We start from the raw sequence: 24,383 nt of genomic DNA, 5'->3' as shown, positions 1-24,383 counted from the left end.
TCAATCCGTGTGACTGGTGGTGATGGTGCGTCAGGCACTGTTCAGTTTCAGCCACAAAGTTGATGTGACCACTGCGCTCAGGGTAGTAATCTTTCCTCTTCCGAGGGTGATTAGCATGGTGAATTTACCCAATTGCTCAAGAGTTCTCAGACTAAGATGTTATAAGAAGGGCTACTGCAAGGTGAAATCAGCCACCAGTAGCTTTCCTCCCAAATTTTTGTCTCCCGGTCAGACCCATGCACCTGCTCCTCCCCAAGGCTTCCTCGGGCTTCTCATGTGCCACCCCAGGGAGCCCCTGACCCATCACGCTATGGACTAGCACACCCAAGCTTCTTGTGCAAACGCAGGACTGACCCTCTCCAAGGCAGGTCCAACACGGTCACTTACTCAGGTTTAGGCGTGACAGCCTCCTGCCAGCCTCTTCCACCTCTCCACCCATCCTAGGCAGCGAGTCCATCAAGGCCGCCTTTCAGTGCCCAGGCAAAAGCCCTGTTCCCTTTGGCCCCCAGGACCTTTGTGCATGCCTGCCATGACCCTGCTCCCCAAATAAGTACACCCCATTTCTCATCCTGTAGGTCTTGGCACTCAATTCCAGTTCCTCATTGTATCTGTGTGCCCTTTTTTGGTTACTCTGAATGTCCCCACATGTCCGGGGCTAGTTTGTTCCTATAGGATCCCCAGTGCCTGCACCTTGAGGGAGGAGACGAGGGAGGGAGGTCTTGGCCTTTTCCAAAACAGACCCCAGAGGCAGAAGTGGCTGCAGGACGGGATGGTGCTCGGTTTGAGACCGAAATGCCCTGTCTGGGAGAACCCCCCCTGGCTTTAAAATGGTCCATTCGGCGACACGGCAGGAGCGCTGGTGCGCGAGTCGTGGCGCCTGGCCTGCCCCCGAGCCCGATTGTGCGTCCTCTGGGGAGGATCCCGGAGACGCCGCGCGGTGCGCAGCCCTTCCCGGTGCCCGTCCGCGCGGCCAGGCGCTCGCTGGTCCAGCCTCCTCCCGCCCGCCGGCAGGTGCCGGCCCGCCCCCTCCGCTGCAGTCGCGTCGCGGGCCCCCTCCCAGAGCCGCAGTGGGCCGGGCCGCCGCCGCCCGCACGCGCCTCCCGCAGGCTCATTCCCTGCAGCGCGCGCCATGGCCCTGGGCCTGCGCAGCCTCCCGCGGCGCGGCCTCTGGCTGCTCCTGGGTGAGTAGGGCCGGGGGCCCATCCCCGCGCCACGGCCTCGAGGGAGGGCGGGCGCCGCGAGCCCCCTGCTGCCGGCCGCCGCCCGCTCGGCGCGGGCCCGTGGGCTGGAGGACGCGCGGGCGCCCGGCTCGGGCGGGGTCCCCGCGGCGCAGTGGGGACGGGGCGCGGGCGGGCTCGGCGCAGGGCAGCTTCGGGGCACCGGGGCCAGGGAATCCTGAACGGCCCCTGCACGTTCCCGCGCAGCCCGGGAGCTCACTGGCTTTCGGGCGGAACCGGGCCGCGCGGGCTCCCCTTCCCTGCACCCCTGGGCTCTGCGGTTCCCGCCGCGCGGCGTCCCTAGGCTGCTATGCGAACAAAGCGTGGCAGCAAGCACCTGGCCGATTTCGTATTTGGGAATCAGACCCACTGCCCATTTATCTACAAAACCAGTTAAAACAGAAAATCCGACCCTGTGACACAGCAGTTGATTTGCAAATAACCTCCTTTGCCGAAATGAGGCCAGGCGGCCCCCTCTTCGGGGACATTTCCGCAGCTTTTTTATTTGCTTGTTTACTTGACACTCCTGGCTAATAGAAATTCAAAGAGGGACTGGGTGAGGAGGCGCAATTGCTCCGGTTTCTCTTTTGAAAGAGATTATAAACAAACCCAGGTCACGGGAACCACCACACCGCAAGATTTATCCAGAAGCCTTCATCTTCCCTGTCTTGCCGCAGTGTTTTCAGAAAATGCCAAGAAACCTTTCTAAGCTGTTTTAACTGTTGGACACATTTCATGTACTTGGGGCACTTCAGTGGAAGACCCAGTGGCCCTGGGAAGCCTGCAGCTACTACTGGTACTTGGGGTCTTTCCCCAGAACAGGTGACGCTGGTCGGAAGCGCTGCCGCCCGCGTCTCCCGCTTGGTGCTGGCACCAGTGGGGGGCTGGGGAGGCAGCTTGGCCCAGACGCTGTTGGGAGAGGAGGCCGGGGTCGGCACAGGGACCGTGCGATTCCGGTCTCCCTGTGTGTGCACCTCCCCGAGGAATGTCCGCTCTACCCTGAACCGTTAGTTAGCATCCGCACCAATATACTGCAATCTGAAAACTGACCTTTCCGCTCAAGTGTCATGGCTGAAGTTATGTGAAAGGCAAAATCTTAAATTACTCTCTTCCTTTGCATTAGGATCCATTTGGCTTGACATGGAACTTACTGTTTTTGTTTCCTAAAAAATGAACATTTCTCTGTTAGCCAGGCAGAGAGCTGGGTTGTGTCATTTTTTAAACATAAATAAACAATTAAATGCTCTTCACTGGTGTCCAGAAGCTGCACCCTCTAAAGCTTATGTAAATAAAGCACTATGTCATGATCACATATAAAGACCTTGCTTGTTTACCAAGAAAATGGTATCTGTTCCGGTGGAAGTCCAAAGCCCTGCAATCTTCACATTATTCTGAGTGGTCTGGCTAATGTTATATCTTTATTTTTCCAAATAAACACAACTTTATGAGGTTATCAGTAAATGAATGTCACTGGAGCCCAGCAGTAATTAATAAAATTAGGAAGTACATGGTGTTTTCTTCCCGAGTTGTGGCATTAGCCAGATCTCCTTGGTGATGAAGGTTTTGCTACCAGAATAGCACTGTGGAATTTTTTTTAAGTGTGCTAGTCCACAGGTTCAAGAACTTGTCTGTAATAGCCTTACAATCCAGTTATTGCAAAATTGGGCTTCGAGTGTACTCTTCCTTTTACAGAAGACTGACGTGACCACGTGTTTTAGAAGTTTTGTAATAGCCATTGACAAGATTTCCATCAGTCAGAAAAGAAGGGCCCAGTTCTTGTTTTCCAGAGGGCCCAGTACTGTTTTTTGACGACTGTGTTATAAACTCCTGTTTCTGTGAGCCCACCTTCACTCAGGAGCTGGCTGAAGCCGTCCTGTGTGAACATGTCTGCCACCTGTCCTGAGAAGCACATGCCTTCCCTGGCAAGCTGGGGGATTTGGCAGCATTTGTGCAAGGCTGCTACGTATATTGAAATATGTGACTTTATAGAAATACAGGAGCCGACTGGAACATCGGAGGAAGTATGATCTGTGGGGATCATCATGCTGTTTTTAAATCTGGAGGCAGTTCTACTCCTCGAGTCCAAATCTGAAGGATTCCTATTTGCTAATCAACTCAATGTGTTTGTTTATTCTCCCTGGGTATTTAGCTGCAGGGAGAAACTTCTGGATTTTTGTCTCCCTTCCATAGGCACATAGCAGCCAGTGTGCTCAGGTCAGCCCCCTGGCCAGGGCTGTGGAGAAGCACTCATATCCCCGTGGGCAGTGGCGGTGAGCGCACGGCAGGGAACCGCTTTAGGTGGTGCCCTTCCACAAGGCAAACAGCTAGTTGGGTCCTGATTCCCCCTCCCCTGCCCTGGAATGAACCAATCCCACAGCTTCTGCTCAGTTACAACTGGCATCTGGCAGAATGTGTGCAGTGGGTGCCACGTGTGGGGTAAGTTCCGGTGGAAGTGCTGCTCCCCCAGGAGTGGAGCAGCAGCTACGGCTGCCAGTGCCCCTCGTCTGGGCACAGAGCCTGTCTTTCCCGAGGCCCGCCTGGCACAGCGGACCCTCCCCTCAGTGGGCCCCGTCCAGCCTGCCCACCAGGATGTCTCAGGGAGGGCGTGGGCCCCGGCTGAGCTGTCCACTTTGTGCTGGAGCCTGCCTCCTCCAGCCTGGGTCTGAGTGCTAGGCTGCCAGATCCTATCCTGTAGCCCCACAGGTGGGGGCGCCTGTCCAGGCAGGCAGAGCGCTCCTCAAGATCCAGCCCATGGGGCGGACTTTCAACCCCGTGAGCCCATCACGTCTGAGCGGGGTGTGTCCCTGGGGGCCAATGCCCAGTAGATGGCAGGCGCCCCGTGGGCTCTGAGAAGGGCACAGCTGGGGCCTGAGGAGCCCTGCCAAGGGCCCCCTGTCCCACCGGGCCCTCGGGAAGGACCCCCCGAAGGAAGGGATGCTGTAGCAGGGGAGAGCAAGCAGTTGCTGGGAAGGGGGCCTGGGTGGCCACTGCAGCCAGCACCTGCACCAGGCTGTGCCCACCTGCCTCCGCACTGGAGTTTCTTCCTGGCACACGAAGAGACAAAGACAATGCTAAGGCCCTGCGCTGTCCCTCGCCTGCCACAGCAGAGGTGCCCTTGAGCCCCAGGGCACCCCCCCACATGTACACAGAGCCCCCGGAACGATGTCCTGGTGGCCAAGCCCACCTCTCCAGGACTGGATGGCACTGGGGCCAGGGGCGATTCTACAGAAGTGCTTGTCCTCAGTGAGGGGGGTCATGTCAGCACGGCCCCCGTGGGAGGGCTCCCATCCAAACGAGGCCTCCTTCGTTTATCATAATGAAGTTATTGTTTGTGGAAGTCTTTTTTCCCTTAAGATTGTTTTATTTTGGTATTTTCTCTGCCACTGAAGATGTCACTTCAATCATCATTTAAATCATGATTCTAAGCAGCTTTGCTGGAGCAGGATCCGTGGGGACGCACTAGCCAAGACACGGTGGGGGAGCAGCCCAGCCTTCCCCACCTCATTCCTCTTTGCGCCCTACAGGGCCTCCTCTGTCTCCCACCTGGCCCTGTGTCCACTCTGCCCTCTGCTCACGGCCTCCAGTCCAGGCCAGCACCTTCCCAACCCAGATGGCTGCCACCTCCAGGAGTCCGTGCCTGGAGCCCCCCACCCTCCACCACTGGGGTGGGTGCCCCTCCCAAAGCCCTCACCACACCACTCTGGCCGTGCTTGGACACCAGGTCGGCCACATCTGGGTCCCTCCCATCAGCAGCTCCTGACCTGGCTGAGAGTTTGCTGGAAACCAGGGGGCAGGGAAGCAGAGTGACCCAGCCTGTGGCCGCTGGCTCACTGCAAGGGGCAGGGTGCTGCAACCTGGACAGCACACACGCATGTTCCCCGCTCTGTACCCCATGCCCGTGAGGCCCGTCAGGAAGGATTCTCCTGCAGCAGACATCCCCTGGGAGGGTAAAAGGCAGCAGTTTACCCAAGCAAATCATTGGATAGCAATGCCTGCATGTTGTCATGCACTCTGGCCAGTTACCGACTGTAGTAAAAGCAGTCTGTGTATCACAGAGCAAACCCCACGTCACAGGAAGAGGCCTAGAAAGCAGGGTCACTTAAACAGAAACTTGGTGACACTAGCACTTGAGGTTGACTCTCTGCATGTGCATCTCGTGCTTCTGGAGGATTCTGTGGATCTGTCTGTAAGAGGAAAGACGGCTGCTGGCTGTGTAGGTGGACGGAGGGGGGGAGAAGCACTATTTCTCCTGGAGACGTCTGTCTGCTATGTGACACAGGTGGGCCGCACAGCGTCATCCCCGGTAGGGAGGTTCCATAGGGAGAAGCCAGAAATGTTCCTAAGCAGCCTGTGTGGCCAGGGACAGCCTCCCCTACAAAGAATGGTCCAGCATGAAACATCCTCGGAGCCAAGGCTGAGGAGCCCTGCTCCATGTAAATGACAAGTATAAATGACACTGTTTATGCAGAAAGAAATAAACTGGGCGTAGAGCTGGAGGTGGAAGCCCTTATCCCAAGCCTCAGGGAGCTTGAGAAGAGTTACAGATTCCCAGATGGTTATGCAAAGGCCCTGATTTTTTGGAACTTTCTGGAAGCCTTTGTGACTGCAGCATGGGGGGAAGAGGACTTTGAGCCAAGGCTGGTGCCAGAGGAGGATGCCATCCTCTGGGCCAAGGTAAGCTGCTCAGGCTTCATTCCAAAGGCGACAGGACACCCAAGGGGAGTCACCACGTATGGTGCCAGAGCATTGATGGGAGGCCCGGGAGGGAGGCGGCAGACTGGGCCAGGCGTGGTGGGAGTGAGGACCAGAGAGATCCAGGGGAGAACGAGGCATGCTCTGCGGACCTGGGTGTGGCGGGGAGGAGACGGGCAGAGATCCAGAGCAGCCAGGCACCTGGCAGCAGCAGAGGGCTTCCTGGGGAAGCAGGGCCCCCAGTTCTATTCAGATTTCAGAGGAGGGCAAATTGTTTTAGTGTAAGCATTTCTTCCCCAGTATTGGGGACATACTTATATTAAAAAGAAAATTGTTTATTTTGACCCTCAAATTTAACTGGGCATCCTATATTTTTATTTGCTAATGCCCACGGCCCCATCCACAGCAGTCAGGTTGGGTTAGATGCCCCTTTGGACACAGGGACAATGGCAGGTAGGCATCAGGGCGCAGAAGAGAAGTATGGCCAGGAGAGACGTCCAGGGGGCCTCAGTGTCAGGAAGGTGTGAGAGGCTCTGGGGGAAGGGATGTTGGGAGAGCGCGCTGGAGGGGGGCGCAGGCTTGCTGTAGAGGCCAGGAGGGGAGGCCAGACTGTGGAGAGGCAGCTTGGTGGCTTGTGGCCCTGGGCACTTTGACAGGGGCAGCTTCCGCGGGCTGGTGGGGAGGGAAGGCAGATGGTGGGGTCCTGTGGGGAGGGGCAGCAGTGTGGCCTGGAGAACATCAGCTGGTGCTGAAAGGGCCACAGAGGGCCTCCTAGAGAGCATGCCCCAGGGGCTTCCTCTGGGGCACCCGTGGTTCATCTGCACTGTCTGCTGACTTTGCAGCTGAATCTCTGATGGGATTTGAATGGCACTTGCACGGGCTTGCTGATGGATCAGGGAGGATTGCTATCAGGACCGGCTGTTCAGGAAACGGCAGTGTGTGTGCCTCCACCCCTCCCACAGGGACCCCGAGCTGCCTGCAGATCACTCGTCCAACTTCTAGGAACCCTGGGCCTTTGGCTGCTGCTGTGAACGGGATATTGCCCCACTTATTTCCTAAGTGGCCGTCGCTGGAATATAAGAAGCGCCTCTTTGCGGGTGTGTTTTAGGCTGGCTGTGTCCTTGGGCTCGGCCTCGGGCTGCGCGTCTGGCCTTGTCTTGGTTCCTCCCCTCCTTGCTTTTCCAGATAGACCAGCTGTAAGGAAAGTGACCGGCCCACCTCCTCCTAGTTTTTTTTTTTTTGGTATCATTAATATACGAATACATGAGCAACATTGTGGTGACTAGATTCCCCCTATTATCAAGTCCCCCCACATCCCCATTGCAGCCACTGTCCATCAGCCTAGTAAGATGCTACAGAGTCACTACTTGTCTTCTCTGTGCTGTGCTGCCTTCCCCGACCTCCTCCCGGTTTTGACTCCTGGCACGTGGCCGTGAGGGCTGTAGCTGCTGCCACTGGACGAGGCTCTCCCAGCATGTGCAGGGGACCGGCGGGTCATCCGGGGTGGCCGTGTGACCTTCCAGCCCCTGCTTTGCCTCCCATCATTTATACCCAACTTGCTGCCAAAGAGAACACAGATGGCGGCTCCTGATAGGAACACATTTATCCTAAAATTCAAAGACACGGCATGGCATCATCTCACACGCACCAAAGGTGGGGAGAGAAAACCATCGCCTGAGACCCTGGCTGAGAGGTTGAGGCATTGGAACCCAAACCACTTGGCATTTCCCGGGAGCCCGGACAGACCCGGAGAGCGAGGGCTGTCGCTGGCCAGGAGCAAGGTGTCGCGGCACGCTGGCGCCGCTGTGCATAGTGCTGTCAGCCCTGGGTGCACCGGCAGCCTGCTGTGGGCAGGCCTGCTGCGGACGGTGCTCAGGCTCCGAGGCCCCTGGTGTCCGAGGAAGGCCTCCTCCGGCAGGTCCACCGCAGCACGACGCCCGCAGGTGGAGAGGGCTGTGCGCTGGGCCGGGTGGAGGAGGTGGCGGCGTGTGGGCCTTGAGGATTGACCCGGAGTTTTTCCTGGAGTCACGGGGATTTGTTTTTGCAGTTTCTTGTTGTTCGGGCTTTGGTTGTCTTCTTCAGAACAGGCCGAGGAAGGCTGAAGGCAACATGCTCAGACCAGGTTCTGTTCGCGTCATTCCCGGTGACAGGCCTGCAGCCTCCTAGGATTTGGCGCCCCAGGGGCTGTAACCAGGGGTGTTTGAGTGGGTGGTTTTCACGCTGCTGGCCCCGGTAGGGTGAGCAGGAAGTGATTCACGGCCGCAGCAAGAATGCACAGAGCAAGGATTTTTCTGACCGTTAGGAGACAATCTGGAAGGAGCACAGAATAATACTTTATAAATTACAGGGGTTTTTTTAACCTGTGGAAAATATAAAAGAACATAGCAGACAGTGAGCATCCCAAAGTATCATGGGCCCTTGTCACCAGTGAGAACCCTGCAGGGCGCGGCTGCCTGCTTTGGCGTGGCTCCCTTCTGTGAACGCCAGGGCTGTCGGCCTGCCTGGTGCGCGGGTTCCCGTTTCACAGATAAGGACACTGGTATCAAGTGAGCAAGCCCAAGCCCGGATCGAGGCCACCTCTGACCTGGAGCCCCGGGAACCCCTGTGCTTGGCCCCCAGCCCGGCACCATGACCAGCGGGCGGCCCCCAGCCGCCTCCCCACAGCTCAGCCCCGCATCAGCCCAGCCAGCCTGCCCCAGCCTGGAGGGCCAGGGGCCGCAGTTCCCTCCCTGCACAGGGGGAGCAAGCCCCCCCAGCAGGAGGGCCCCTCCCGAGGTCAGGCGGCACAGCAGGGGTGGCACAAACGAGGTGGGCCACACTCCAGGCGCTCATCTCATTAGAGTCCAGCACCGGAGTCTCAGGGCGGCCACCCCGCGGCGCAGGAGCCAGGCCTGTCCCTGTGGCCCGCCACTATGCCTGAGGGATCTGGCCTTGCAGTGGCCTTTCTTCTCAGTCCCAGCCACCACAGAGGGAGCAGCCTTTCTCTGGACTCCCCCAGGGAACCCCTAACTCCTAAATGGTGCATAGGCTGGGGAAGGTTCCTGTCCTCACAATGCAGAGGAAGGAAGGCCCGCCTTCCTCCACACGCGGCCTCCACACACAGCCTCCTAAAGGCACGAGTTATGAATGATTAAATTTGTAGTCACTCAGGAATGGGACCCACCCGGCCTCAAACAGCTAGTTTTAAAACTTCAGGCAATTTTATTCAGTTTTAAAACTGTAACGTTGCCATTCTTTCCAAAGAAACCACATCAGGCTCATTTAAGAAAAATGTGGCATTGTCCTGTACCCAAAAAAGTTAAGTGGCTTGCAGATTTGCCCAAAAGCACGCCTGATGTCACCCCAACTGTAAGAATGGCTCTGGGCTCTGCAGAGCAGGAGAGAAAGGGCAGTGGGCACCCGTCCCTGCGAGCAGGGGTCGCGCCCTTGGGGGGCAGATGTGGCTCACAGAGAGGTGGGCACTGCAGCATCCAGGGGGACCAGGCCAGAGTCATGGCCAGAGTCAAGGCCATGGGGCAGGCCCCCAGACAGCCTAGGGCAGGGCTTGCACAGATGGGAGCCAGAGCTGGCCATGCCCCATGGTGGTCGCTGAGGCCACAGGACAGGGCAAGCCTGTGGGGTAGGGGGCAGTGACCTGAGCACCGCAAGGAGGGACTTCCATAGGGAACTGTGGCCCGGGGGCTTCCTCCCAGGGCTCACGACAGTGTCGCCCTTCTGGGCCCCAGCCCCTGTGCCTCCCTCTTGGGGACCTCCACTAGAAGAGGTAGGCCGACCCCCCAGTGTCCGCGTGCCGCATTCCTCCCATGCTCACGTGAGCCCGAGTGGGTCTCTGCTGCGGCAGCCATGTGCTAAGATGCATGTTCCTCCTCACTGGCCCTGAAGCCAACCCTTCCAGAACAGCAGGGGAGCCCGCCGGGTCCTGACCTCAGGACAGTCACCTGTGATTCGCTCCCACTCGGAATGTCCACGGGCATTCTGTCGGGGTTGCCGTCGCATCCTCTGACAGATGTTAATGTGCAGAGTGGCCGCATGCCTGGGAAGCCATAGGCACCGGTCAGAAGGGAGGGAGTCAGGAAGGCGGAACGGGGCTCCGAGGAAAGGAAGGACCGCTCCCGGCACCCTGCTTGAGGCTAGCGGGTGGGCAGGGCGGGCGAGGCCAGAGGAGGCGTGGAGGAGGACGGGCCGCACTCAGACCTGGGGTTGGCTGGTGGGGACCCAGGGCAGGTGCCGGGAGCGGCGAGGGGGAGGGACAGCAGAGGGGCACCCCTCAGAATGAGGCTGCACAGGAAACTTGAAATTCCTCCCCTGAGTAGGTGTCCGAGGCACCTGGGAGCCCCAGCTGCGTCCGTGCAAGTGGTTTGCCCGAGGGGCGTCCTAACGGCAGGTGTAGCTCTGTCTCCGAGCCGACCCTGATGGTGGCGGGCTGGCCTGTGTGGACTCTGCAGGGCCTGCACCTGGCCTGCTGGGACGTGGCGCGACCTCAGGTGGGCACAGAGACTCTGGGGGGCAGCCCCCTGTGCACCCCCGGAAGCTGGAGGGACGTGCTCTGTCCACCTCTGCTGCCTGCTCTGGTGGGGCGCGTCTTCGCAGGGTGTGCGGGGAGGGCCGCCTGCCCACCTGCCTGCCTGTCCTCGGGGCCTCTCGTCCCGGCCCCTCCCTCCCAACTCACCTTTACTCTCAGCCTCTCTGGCTAAAATCCCAGGATTCCATTCTGCCCTTTCCTGGAGGCAGCCTTGCCCATGGGACACCCTCTGGGGTGGTGGACACAGGGACAGCCAGCTCGGCCTGCAGTCCTGTAAAAGCCTGAGGCCTGCTCCCACTTCTGCAGGCCTGACTGCCACCTCCAGGCACCAAGGGGGTCACTGTGTGTTTTGCTAGGGTTTTTATTTTTAATTAAACACAGTTTTACTTTCATTGCTATGAAATTTCCTCAGTAGCTTTGGGCTGCCTGTCAACATGTGTGCAGCCTGTATCTGTCACTTAAATTAGCCCTCCCACACCCCTCTCTCGCTGGCAGAATCCACAGGCCTGGGGGCCCTCACGTCAGTCCTCGAGAAGAACGTGGAACCAGATGGGCCCGTGAAAGCCCCGGCTGCCCCTGGGCTGCCACCCTGTGCCTCTTCATGGCACTGCCCGGGCCATCAGGTGCATTGTAGGCCCCTCCTTTCCCTCTGACCGCAGTCGCCCTGGCCCTGGTCTCTGGCCCTGCGTGGGTACCATGTGTGGCTGTGTGGCTGCGGCCAGCCACCTATCTCCTTCTTGAGGACTGTTATTGCCTTGAAGGGACAGCTCTTGCCTGCCTTGTGGCATCCTGGCCTGGCTTCCAGAAGCATGGGCTCTATCAGTCCCCTCCTGGGTGCCTCTCCTGGGCCCCTGGGAGAGTCACAGGCAGAGTGCACCTAGGGGTGACATCAGGGCCACACTGTCTGTGCTCTGGGCTGCCTACAGGTGGCCTCCACCCCAGGCCCAGCTAACCCGTGTCCATCGGCCTTCCTTTTATTTAAGGCAGCCAGACATCCTGTTACCTGTAGCCGACACCACCCCTCACCTGCTCCCCTCCTCAGTGTACCTCTGAGCCAGTCGTCACCTCTACCCCACCCAAAGTGGTGCTTCGCATTCAGCACAACATTCCAGCATGGCCGTGGGCTGAGTCAGAGCCATGAATTTACTCATCCACTCACCCATCCATCCATCCATCCATCCATCCATCCATCCATCCATCCACCTACCTATCCAGCCATCTGTCTATCCCCTCACCCACCCATCTACTCTCTATCCATCCACCCACCCATCTATTATCCAGCCTCCCACGCACCATCCGCCCACCCAGTAATTAGCCACTGTGCCTTCTGGAGTTGCATTCTGGAAGGTGCTTCCAGGCGCCCTGCCATCGACCCCACTGCGCCTGGCCGCCTGCCTTCCTCAGCCCCTCCCCAGGGTCTGCAGCAAGGACCGGTGGGCCCTGCGGCACTTCCCAGCCTCCTGCCTGGTCCTGATTCTCACAGGGCCAGTGAGTTCAGCCAGACCTCCCCCTCCTTATGCCGGGAACTTGGGCCCGTGTCAGAGCCCAGCGCCTCAGGTTCCCCTTTACGTGGGGGGGTGGAGCACCAGTCCCTCTGCATTTTATTCAGGGAGGTGGGGCAGGACTCCGCGGAGCCAGGGGCCGGTCCACTCGTGCACTGCCTCAAGGCCACCTTCAGCGGCGGCCGCCTCCCCTCGGCAGTGGGCTTCCCAGGCCGGGCGTGCAAGAAATTCCCTCAGGGCCCAAGGAAGGGCCCAAGAATTCCCAGCAGCCCCAGCCTCCCAGCCCCGGGCTCCTTCCAGGGGTTTGGAAGGTGGGTCTGGGGTGCCCCGTGGGATCGGTAGGCGGGCTGGCAGAGGGACCCTGAACAGCGAATGTGAAGGCCTCCGTCCCCACCGACGACCCCCACCAGTGGAGAGGTGGAGAGCGGCGCTCAGCCTGGGGGTGCATAAGGGGCCTGGGGTGGGGGGCCGAGGGGGAAGGCTGCCCCGCCTGCCCGCCTGCCTGGCATCGGCCAGCTGCGGGCTCCGGGGAAAGGGGCGGATCTCTGCGCGCAGCACACCGTTTGACCAATCGTTTTTCATTCTGGATCGTACATTTATCAAGGGGGGAAGATAAAACTCACGCATGTAAAGTTTGTCAGCTTGGTTTTATAACTGCTAAATATCCAGGCCTCGGGGCACGTGGGCCCCGTTACCCGGGCGGCAGCCCGGCAGGTGGCGGGGAGCGGACCCTCCGGGGGCAGCGGGAGGAAGAGGCCTTCCCCTCCCCCCTGGGGCAGAGGCAAAGGAAGGGTGACCCCCAGCCCGCCTTCGGCCCTTCTGGCCCGGAGCGCGGGCAGCGCCCAGCGCCCTCAGCGGGCTCTACACGCTGACGAAATGCCCGGAGGGGTGGGACCCGGCGACGCGGGGGGTGACGGTCCCTGGCGCTGTCATTGCAGTGCATCACCTCCTCGTGGCCACCGCCTGCCAGGACGCACACTACGGCGCCCTCCTGCGGGAGTTCTGCCTCGCCCAGTTCCAGGCGGACATGGAGGCCATTGGGAAGCCGCTGTGGTGCGACTGGGGCAAGACCATCAGGTGAGTCCCTGTGGCCCCTGGCGGGAGGGACGTGGCCGTGGGGCCTTGGGGCTGGTGGGAGGAGCCCACCTGAGGCCACAGTGGGGGTGTCATCACCACAGTCTGCGGTTAAGGGGTGTGGCCCTGGGCAGGGGACAGACCGAGGGCAAAGGAGGGTGCCAGTGAGGGTGAAGGTCGGAGGGGCAGGAGGAGGCTGTGCCTCGCTGGTGGGGGCCCAGGCGGACCGTGGGCCTTGGACGCAGGGGCTCTGAGAATGGAGCGTCCAGTCTGAGACACCTGTGGCCATCCAGGTGCAGGGGCCTGGGGGACGGCGGAGAGCACAGGCTAGTGCCAGTCCCCGTGGCAACAGCCCGGGTATGCAGAGTCCCTGCTGCGTTCTCAGCCCCAGGGATCAGGCCAGCTGTCCTTTCCACCATTCTCAGACCCAGAGCTGCCTGGAGTGCTGGGGCAGGCTGGCCCCGGAGGGGTGGCTGGCACTGGGCTGCTCCCACCGCGTGGCTCGGCCCTCCTGCTGAAAGCCCCTCTCCCCCACGGGGTTCACCTGTTGTCTCCCTCTGCCTCTTGGGCCCAGGTGCCTCTCATTGGGGTGCGGGGTCCTCCCAACTTGGGCCCAGGCTTCCCCAACTTCTGGAGCAGGGATGACAACCGAGCTCTGCTCAGTGTTTCTGTGTCAGCACAGGGGGCACAGGGGCGTCTGGGGTGATTAAAGATGAGATTCCTCAGAAATGCTGAGATCCCAGCTGGTGGCTGACCCTGCCGGGCATGTGGGCTCCACAGTGTGTGTGCTGAGTACGAGGTTCTCTCCATGACGACCTGCGCCTCAGTTTACAGGGCAGCACAGCCCACACTGCCTGGAGCACCTTCCTCCTGGGCCTGGGGGAGGGAAGGAAGGTGGAGCCCATGCCTCCCCTCCTTGTCTGCCGCCTCAAGGCCTCTTCTTTCTAAGATGTGAAGTTTAATCACGATTAGAAATTGATGGGGGGCAGGTTGTTCAAAAGCAGAACCATTTGTTCTTCAGGCTGATCGGCTTTCTGCCTGGGCTGAGTGATTCATGTTAAAATGAAAGATCTCGTGTTATTACCCTACAGGGAATACTCAGCAGGGTCTCTGGACAAAAGCCCCCTCCCGCCTGTTCTGTGTAAGGGATCGTGGATGCGTAGACCGCCCGCAAACCGGAGGCCTGGCTGAAGGCACAGGGTAATGCCAAGCGCTGTTTGGAAAGCAGCTGCAGTGACATGTTACTAGAAATAGCCGCCACCGTTTCCCACAGCGCCTGGAGTAGGAACAGGGTGACTCGCCTCTGGCCGTCAGAGGAGCTATGTGGTGACACTGCCGGAAATAGCAGGGGGTGGCCGTGAGGCTGCTAGGAATTCTTGTATTTTAAAAAATAATAAGGACACTTGAGGGAGCAAGCAGCAGAAGTCACCGTCATAAAAGCATCTCAGCAAGTCAGCTGGGGCGGCCAGCCCCGGGTCTGTGGCCAGTGGAATGACAGCCCTGGGCTGTCCGTGCCCCGAGCCCTGGATCCTGGGCATCCTTTACGTTAAATGGCAAAGGGAATGACTTGCAAGTGGGGCTAAGGTTGCAAACCAGGTGGCCTTGGGGTGGGGAGATTTTCTGGAATATCTGGGTCCTTAAATTGTCCCCACTTTGGCGCCACCGCACGGCCTCTGTGCCCTTTGGACATGCCCCCTACCCCCCATTCTTTCTGAGCTCTTCCTTACTTGCTGTACCATGAAGTGTTTCCGGCTCCTCACGTACATTTTCTGCCCTCAGCCCTGGAATTACCATCTCTCCTGGGTCCATTTATTAAAGAGTAGAATTTAGAAGCCAAGGCATAAAACACACACACATTCATCCCAGGGATTTTGGTGTAACCAGGGGGCCACACAAGCCCTAGAAGCAAACGTCGGTGAGTTCCCCTTTAACCTTGGGGTAGGGAGAGGCCGCATAGAACAGTGTTTATTTCAGCGAATCAGCTTACGAACCTGTGGGGTCAGGCAGTCCTAAGTGTGCAGGGCAGGCCAGCAGGGTGGCCTCGGTCGGAGAGCGCTGCGGCCTGGGGCAGAGTTCTCACCTCACTCTCCCAGCCTTTCAGCTGACTGAGGACACCCTGCCTGTTACCGAGGACGTCCCTTCACTCAAAGCCAGCTGACAGTAGATGTGAACCGCCTCTCGGAATACCCCGGCCACACTAGCTTAGGGTTTGAGTGAATAACTGGGCAGGATGGCCCAGCCAGGCCAACACAGGACACTGAGCGCCACACTCTGGTTCCGAGAGTCAGAGCCACACACTGAAACGGGTCTGGAGAGGTGTCATTTCCCCTCCAGCCAGCCCCTCCACCCACTCGCCCAGCCTTCTCCCCATTCCCACACCCTCCCTGGGGGTGCCCAGTCTCATGGTGTTTTCTTCTTGTATTTCTTTTGCACAAATGAGCAGATATATGTATTTTTTTCTTATATCCTCTTCTTTCTAGTGAAATATTTTATGCTAAACTATCCTGTAGGCATTAGTATCCTGTCCCATACTACACTATCCTATAGACGTCGTTGTGCCATATCCTACTATAGATACTCATACGCTGCACTGTCCCGTCCTGTCCCACGCTCTACCTCGGCTGTTCTTGCGCGGTGCCGTGCCATGCGACACGACAGGCCCACACTCCCGCCGACATCGCCATGCTACGCTGTGCTACATAGAGACGCTCCTCATTCACTTTTACAGCTGGGTTATACGCCCCTGTGCATAGCTTTTCAACTGCTTTCCTATGAAGAGGTGTTTAGGGTTTTCCAGTATTTTCCAGGTTCAGATAGTGTTGGAATGATTGGCCTTGTACACGTGCATTTTCATGTTATTGGAGCTAAATCTCCAGGCCTGATCCCTGGAGTGGGATTGCTGGGTCCAGGGTAAGAACACATGATGCCCTTAGCTTGGCCAGTTTGCACCCCCACAGCAGTGGAACTCCGTGCCCACAGAGGAGCAGGGTCCCGAGGTGGGGGCCCAGCAGGCTGAGAGCCAGACAGCGGAACCTTCCCAGCCTGGGCTGGAGGTCTGCGAGCCAAGCAGGTGTCAGACAAAGGGTGCAGGTCCTGGGAAAGACCCCTCCCCAAGCCAAGGGCCACTAAGGCTTGTCAGTGGGGTGAGGGCAGCCACCCAGCAAGCAGAACCGGGCAGGTGTTGGGGCCCAGGTGCAGCTGAGGGCAGGTGACCGGCTGAGCACAGCTGGAGCCTGAGCTGCCCAGTGTCTGCTGCCTGAGGTCACAGCTGTCCTGGGGGTGGGGCTGGGCCTGCAGGTGACCCCGACATGGCAGACGGAAGCTTCTGGATGCTCCTGTGAAATCAGAGAAGACTAGTTTAAAACGGCTGCACGTCAGAGGAGATTTATCTTCCCACTAAGTGACAGGGGCAAATGTGAGCCAGCCAGCTAGGCTCCACGCTCAGGACTAGACGGGGGAAATCCCCGAAGGGGACCTGCTCGCGCCAGCCGGCTCTGTGGTTCCCAGGCGCCCAGTTCTACCGCTTACGCCAAACCAGGCAGAGAGGACAGCCCTGCCCCTTGGGACCCTGGGCGGGAGTGCTGGCTCATTTCCAACGCGCTTCTCAGCACCACTGCTCATCGTTGCTCAGAGACGGAAATGTCTCCAGTGAAGGCAAAGGGCTACGAGCGTCCCGGCCATGTCCCGACAAGAGCACAGCGGGGCCCCGGGGGGGTCCGCGTGGCTGCTGGCCCGTACTGCTGGCATTCCCGGGTTTGTGACGGTTAGAGCTCCCCTGGGCCCATAGCTTCCCAGCATGCCTCTGCACTTAGGTGGATGTGGGGTCCTCCTGGGGCCCTGCTCCTCCATCCTGAGCATGGCTTCTGGTCCCTGCTTTTTTGTTTGAGAATGCTTGGGGTGACTCCGATTCTGCAGGTGTCTGACCTGTCACTGCACCAGGTCCCCATAGGCTGGATGGGCATAGCAGGGCAGGCTCCCTTCTGTGCACCAGGTGCGTCCACCGTGTCACGTGGCTTGGCTCATTCAGCTGCAGCCCTGGTTTGCTAATGGAAGTTGAATGTCATTTAATGTATTAACTGGGAAAATAATCTCATTTGAGGAGCTGTAGAGGGCATGGAGAAACGCATCCTCAGAAAGCCCCATTTCCAGAGACCTTCCTGGGGTGTTGGGAGGGAGAAGACGCAGAGCAGGGAGCGAGAGGAACCCCCAGCGCCGTCAGCTAGAAAACGCTGCCTTTACAGTAACAGTGTGTTAGGTTTTCTCCCCAAGACAAAAAGTGCTGGGTGGATGTAGGGGACCAGGAGGCATCACCTTGGGCAGGGGGACAATGTCCAAGGTGCCCGGGGGTGGGGGGATGGGCCGCCGCCTTCCGTGAGCCGGTCATCAAGCACCCAGCTGCACCTGCGTCCCGTCACAGTGCCCCCTGCACCCCCGTCTCCGCCCTGAAGCGCCTGGATTTCCACATGCTGACCCCGCCCGCCTCGGCTCACAGCAGCTCTATTACACAGGCCTGGGTCCAAGGCACCCCGTCTCCGTGCCCGCGTCCCTGGGGATCACCCCCTGCCGTCCTGACCTCCTGCTCGGCCGTGACAAGCTGCCCCCACCCCCCAGCCTGGCCCAAGGAGCAGCCCAGCTATGAGGAGGGGTCTCCGGCCCCAGGCGGGGAGAAATGCCCGGGGTGTTAAGTGAAAGACATAGAACACGTGTGCAGAGGCCCCACGGCGGTGCTGGCACTTTCTCCGCGGGCAGCGGGGCCAAGGCTCCAGCTCCAGAGGCCTGCGGACCCAGGCCGGGGCAGTGACCCCCCACGGGGGCTTTCCCAGGCCTGCTGCGGGCCCCCCTCCGCTTCTGGAACAAAGAGCCTTCTTGTGTGTCCCTGTTAAAAGAGTCAAGTCAGGAAATTCTTCAGAACTTGGAACAGCTGCTTTTGTTTTGAATTCTAACAGGAACTGAGAGGGAGACACCTCTCCTGAGTCCTGGGAGTCTCCCCGGGGCAGTGGGCTGCCATCTCCGGGGTCCCTGCAACGATCAGCTCCGCTTGCCGGGGTCTCAGGAGGGGCTGTGCCCAGGGTGCTCGACCAGCCTTCACCAGAGCCCCACCAGTAGAGCTGGCACAGGAGCCCTGCCACCTGTGTGCTACCCACAGCCTGAGCTTTTGGAGCTGGCGCCAGCACCCTGGCTTGTTTCCTGGGGCCTCTGCCCTGGAACTTGCCCCACTTGCCCCGAGCCCGCAGGTGCTTGGGCCACATTCTTGTTGGGAGGATCTGGCACAGAGGACCACTCCCCACCCTCTGCTGACCCAGGCCGCAGACTCTTCAGGTGTCTCCAGAGCACATACTCAAGCCCAGATGCACAGAAATCTGGCAGCCAGCTCTTGACCTCTGGGGCATCCAGGGAGGGGCTGTGCCAGGAAAACTGTCCTGCTCGCCCGTGAGGCCTGGTGGGTTGTGCAGAAGCCATCACCCTGCTCCCTGGCATCTGGGGCCTGCAGGGAAGAGGAGTGGACACAGCTTTCCAGGAGTTGGGGCAAGAAGTGGGTGAGGATGTCTACTGGGACCTCCCCAGCTCCTCTCTGCCTCTCAGCTGCCTCCTTTCACCCCCCACTGGAGTCCTCCGGGTGCGTGGGAACGTGCAGGGCAGCAGAGCCCTCCACTGCTGGATGTCACACGTTGGGGAGGAAGCCTCAGCTGGCCCGGAGCTCCCAGCAGCCACCCTGGAATCTGTGAGGCCCAGGCTGTGACAGGGAGGCATCGTGGGACTCAGGGTGTGCTAGGGGGGCACCCCCTTAGAGATGGCTTCCTGAGGTCCCCCCAGATGGCGTCTTTGCAGAGCACACAGGAGCGCTGCCGCTCCCGCTGGAGAGGTGTGCCGCATGCCCCATCAAAGCCGGCAGCTCCCACAACCGGGGCCGGGAGCAGGGGTCTCAGCAAGGGCAGGGGTCAGGCCCTCCGTCCCACCGCAGGGGCCCGGTGGAGCTGACCTGGGCGAGAAGATTGAGGGCTGGGTGATGGGGGGCAGGGTGTGCTGGGGAAGGAAGGGGGCACCATGTTGGGCTTTGTGCACCAGGTCTGTCCCCACAGAAGGGAGCTGGTTAGGGGAGGAGGGTCTGGAAAGCCGCCCTCTGCCACACGCCCAGAGCCAGCCCTGCAATGGGCAGGTACGGGGGAAGAGTCACAGGGACACGGAGGCCTGGGGGTGTCCTCAGACCCTGGCTCAGAGCTCCTCCCCATCCCAGCCCCACATCACCCCCCAGAAGGCGCCCCTCTTGTGTCCTTCCAGCCGGGGGAGAGGTCTTCCTGGTGGGGGATGGGAAGCCCTCTCGGGCAGCAGCATTCCCGCGGGAATCACCCGGACTCTGCGTGGCTGCTCCGGACAGGCTCCCGCGGCCGTCCCCAGGCTGTCGGTGCCAACTGTTGGGCTGGGGGCTTTGGGGCCGGGCAGGAGGAATCCCCTTCCTTCCTCAGAGAGCTCTCGGGAGCATGTGTCTGCAGAGGCCAGCACCTGCGGGCCGTGGGGGTGGGGGCTGCTGGACGCCAAGGAGAGGGTCTGCTGGCCTCGCTGCCCCCCACCCGGGCACCGCACAGCCCCGGCCTCCCGTTATCACCACTGGGCGAGTCCTTCTGGCTCTGGGAGAGGACGCAGGCCCTAGACCCCGCGGTGACTGGGCGCCGGCGCCCCACTGAGCCTGCTGCTGTTTTCCTCCTGGTGATGAGCTGCCCGGCTTGACGACCGCCTCAGTCGGGGGATGAGATTGGGCTTGAATGACAGTGTAAAGGGCCCAGAGTAGGGCAGCACTGAGCTGATGCCGGTGGTGAGTGGAAGGTCAGGCGGGCAGAGTGCGTCCTGGCAGTGCGGGCTCGTGCGGTGCACCTTCCACCCATTGGACACTGCTTGACCCCCTCCCGATGGCCTACAGGGCGTCTGCTGTCTGGGGAGGCGGGCCAGGTGGCCTCCTGGGCATCCGCACTGAGGCACATGGCGGGTCGCCCCCTTTTGGGTCGCTGTGTGGCAGGGGGCTGCAGTGGGGAGGACAGCAGACAGCTCTTCTTGATGCTGACCTCCACCCAGCACGCATCCTGCCCCCCACAGCCCCAAAAGCCCAGTTCTGGGGTCTCTGAGGGTCAAACCTGTGCTATTCAAGGGTGGACAAGGGAATGTGAGTTTCCCCACATGCTGGGACCTGGTGGAGACGGCCTGCACAGGGGTGGGAGGGCCAAATGGACCTGCCCCGATTTGCTCAGTCCTGTTGTGTGTTGAGCCATTCCCAGGTTCGTACTATTATAAATGATGCAGCTCTAGGAACTTCTGGACATAGAGCCTTGCTTCTCTTCTTGACTCATTTCTTTGTTACGAGTTCTTGTAAATGGGCTTACTACAGCACGTGCATTGAACCTTCTATGGCTCAGGATAAGTTTTGTCCAGTTGCCCTTTGAAAGAATTTTACTAATTCATATTAGCAACCACATGGGACATGTTCCCTCACAGGTACATGAGTATCGAGTCTGTAGAGATTTTACTTCTGCCGGCTTAAATAAGATTTCCGCTTTTATTTTGCCCATCGGGGCAGTTAGGAAGGCTGAGTATTCCAGAGTTGTTTGTGGCTTGTTTTTCTCAAGTGCAAATTATCTGACCATAACCTTTACTACCTGTCTTTTGAGTCACTGGAGGCATTTTTAACCCCACTTAACAAACTTTGGAATATGGTAGAGAGGAGCTATGTGTCATTTTGTTCTCAATATTTTCTCTTCATGTTTCATTTGTGTTTATTTTGGTGGCAGTGTTTCTTTTCCATTTTAATCAATTATTCAGTTAACATGTGTGTCCTGACTTGCTCGTCAGAGGTCTGTGATTGGGGCACAGCCCCATCTATTCTACAAATCCAATTGTCCCAATTTTGAGAGTCGTATGGCCACAATATTATGTTTTGTTTATACTTAGGTGTTCTGTGTTTCAAAATAACATTAATCTTCTTTACTGAGTGAGTAGTTACATTAACTCATAAATTAAAATTTATATCCTTCCCACCTCCATTAGACTAACAAAATTTGTTAACATTTCCTATGCCATTGTTCAGTTATGTTTAGCTTAACACATAATACATTCTTATATGCATTCATTCATGTCTATTTCAGTCAACATTTACTTATGTTTGGCAGCCATACCCCACCATTTGAATTGCCATGGTTTTACATATTATGTACAATTTAGAGGACCTCTCTTTCTTGGTGTGTTTCCTTTCATTATATTTCACATTATTTTTTGTTTTCTTTGACGTATTTTCCACGTGTTTTTCCAAAAGAACTAAGGATCCATTTTGCCAAATTCCATGAGAAGCCACATGAGATTCTAACGGAGAGGTCCAGTCCCAGATCCACCAGCCTGGCAAGTGCCATCTGTTTGCGAGAGCCCTTCCCATGGGGAGAATCACGGGTCCCCCTGTGTCCTGAGGATTGGCAGCTGGCCTGCTTGGACTGATCAGCTGTTACCTTTGGGTGCAGCCTTGCAGCAGTTAGTGCAAAACAGCTGTGGGCCCAGTGGCCAGCACGGAGCTCCCAGCAGGATGCCCCTGGGCATGAGTCCGGCAGATCCCGCCACCCCTGAACCTCCAGACCTGCCTCCTTTCCAGCACAGTGAGCGCCACAGTATTTGCTTCATTGGCCGTTCCTGGTTTTCCCCTGCACGTGTCTCCTTGGACTTTCGGGTCAGGACCACGTTTACCTGATAGAACACATGTGCTTAGCTGAGCATAGGCGTCAAGGACGGGAGACTTGACTGTGCTGAGAATTCTTTGTTCCTTGGAAGTAGGAATGAATTCATTGCTCAAACCATCAGATCTGGGTGCTTTGGGAGATTTCTTGCTCCCATTTCTTCCTCCACTGTTGACTAATTTTGACTTTCTATTTTTTGTTTAATGTTTGTGTTTTAGGTATGAATATTTGGTCTACAGCTTTCAAATTTCTCACTGAAATATAACAATGCATAATATGTTATTGTTGAATATCCTGCACATTCAGGTTCTATTTTTTTAATATATATTTCTCATGTTTTTCTTTGTTGAGATGCCACCTCAATCAAAGGGAAATGAGGAGGCCCACTTTTTCATTAACTGTGCCCCTGTTTATAGTCATTGGAGAATAGGCTAGGTTTTCCATAGCTATTTCTGTTTAACTTTTTCTTCTGACTTTAACTTTTATCACTTCCCCTCTTCCTTCCATTAAAAAAAAAAAAAGTCTTCTCTCCTGAGATATAATTTAGATGCTTATTAGTTCATCTTTTTATTCTCACCATTTTAAAAAACATAATAAAAGCATTTAAAGAAGGAATGCTCCTCCTCAGGACCTGCTTTGCATATTCTGCACATGTTATGGCCACTTTTCCACTGTACTCTTTTAATAGTTACTGTCTCCTTGACTTTCTTCTTCAGACAGTTTTTCCTTTAAGCAAGTGCATTTTAGTTCTCGTATGTCTTATTTCTGTTTGATTCTTAAAACCTCTTCTCTTGTAGTGAGAGAACACAGCATGAACAAGTTCTGCTTTTCTGTTTTTATGGGCATCTGCCTCGAGGCCTATGTACAATTTAGAGGACCTCTCTTTCTTGAAATACACAGAAGGTATATGATGACCTTCTGTGACCACACCACGAATACTTGGAAATGAAACGTGTCCCGTCCCTTCCCTGGAACTCCCGCCAAAACACTCATTGGTTCTGCCTTGTGGTGTTATTCAGCTCCCTTACATGTTTCTGGATTTTCTGTGTACTTGATAATGAAGTATTTGATTCTTCAATTCTAATTATATTGCGGTTGTTTCTACTTTATCTTTCTAGCAGGTTTTTACGTGTGTATTTTGCTCTGTCTTTATGCAGTTAGAGCCCATGTTATTCGGCTGCTTTTCTCACCCATGAAATACTGAACCTCTCAACACAGTTAGTAGATATTTGCTTTAAATTATTCTTTGTCTCTTACTAACATTGAAGTCCCAGATGCCAACTATTTGAAGTTTAACCACAGCTGTTTTTAGCCTTCCGTCATAATTCTATTTTCATTCTCTCTCTTGCAAACAGCTCGTTGCTGGGGTTTTTGTGTTTTCTTGTCTGGAGATCCGCAAGCCTTGTCACAAAGGAAATGGTGTCCTATTTGTCCTTTGGGCCCTATCCTCAGGCACTCCACTTTCTGTCTTATTTTTCTCTCTCTACGCTGATCGTTTTCCTTTTCTCCCTATTGTTGTAACATGACATGTTTTCTTTATGTTTTAAATGAGGTTGAAATATTGGCGATCCGTTTTTCACGGGCACCCGTGATGGGCGGCGCCGACGCCCCGCTCCCCTGCCGACGCGCGCACGTGGTCAGACCGCAGGCCTCCCGCAGGAGTCTCTGCCCGGCGCCCTCGCCTCCTGCTTTGCCGGCTGTCTGTCTCCGTCTTTCCCTCCCTTCCTCCATCCCCTTTTCCTCCTCTCCCCACCCCCACACTGCATTCAGTTAATGTTCCAACGCCTGCTTCTTCCCTTCTGTCCTCTACTTTGCTCCCATCTTTTACACGGCCCCGTTCTGCCCCCTTTCCGTAGTGGCCCGTGGTCCGTAGGGCTCTCGGTTGCTTGTCTTTGCAAACAGGCCGACATGCAAACCGGTCTAATTATGTTTAATACCGTCATTCCCTTTTGCATGTATCTTTTGAAATCCAGGCAACTATTTGAAGCGGACCCTAGAAAGAAGCTGTGTGATTAATAAATTCTCAGAATTCAGAAATCTCTGGGGAGCTTTTAGCTGCCTTTGTTCACGGGTGACAGCCCCGCAGGGTAGCAGGTCTGTGCTGACAGCCGCGTTCTCTGAGGTCTGTGTAGCTGCAGTTCACGGCTCTGGGTTCCTATTACGTCAGCAGCCCAGGCCGAGGAGCCTCCGGTTCGCGGACTGCGAGCTCCTCCTCCGCAGAGCGGTGCAGGCAGGACCCCGGGGGTGGGCAGGGGGGCGGTGCCTGGCCCCCCTCCAGTTTGTGCCAAGCGGGAGGGGGTCATCTCAAGGCCCCTTCCCGGAGGCCGGGTGGGTCTGCGGAGTCCCTGTAACGTTTATTCCCTGGATCCTCACCCGCCTGGTGCCCCGGGGCTGCCTGGGCCTGCCTGGATTGCAGCCCAGGGTGATTTTGAATCATGGAGAAGCCCCTGTGGGTGGCGGGAAGCCTTTCTAGTGCTGGTGGCTTCCCCTCCTGCATAGCCACCTGCCGTCAGAGGTGAGGCAAGTGTCGCCAGGGGAACGGGGGTGTCAGGGAGGCCTGCCCCCCTACCCCAGTCTTGGGTGTGGTTCTTCGCCTTTAAAAAGTGAAGCGAGGGGAGAGAACCAAGATGGCGGCGTGAGTAGAGCAGCAGAAATCTCCTCCCAAAAC

At 57.4% G+C, this 24,383-nt stretch overlaps 1 protein-coding gene across 1 annotated transcript in view; it reads left to right on the top strand.

The window, feature by feature from the left end:
- The first annotated feature begins 941 nt into the window (after positions 1 to 941).
- RAMP1 (receptor activity modifying protein 1) overlaps positions 942 to 24,383 on the top strand; it is a 38,958-nt gene continuing 15,516 nt past the window's right edge. The window contains exons 1-2 of the mRNA XM_036901147.2: positions 942 to 1,181; positions 12,872 to 13,010. Of these exons, the coding sequence (XP_036757042.1) occupies positions 1,130 to 1,181; positions 12,872 to 13,010 (191 nt within the window). The 5' untranslated portion in view covers positions 942 to 1,129. The remainder of the gene's footprint in view (positions 1,182 to 12,871; positions 13,011 to 24,383) is intronic.

The sequence above is a fragment of the Manis pentadactyla genome, chromosome 6 (assembly GCF_030020395.1).
Source record: "Manis pentadactyla isolate mManPen7 chromosome 6, mManPen7.hap1, whole genome shotgun sequence".
Classification (NCBI taxonomy): Eukaryota; Metazoa; Chordata; class Mammalia; order Pholidota; family Manidae; genus Manis; species Manis pentadactyla.
The sequence above is the reverse complement of the archived record's forward strand: the minus strand, read 5'-3'. Positions and strand labels throughout refer to the sequence as shown.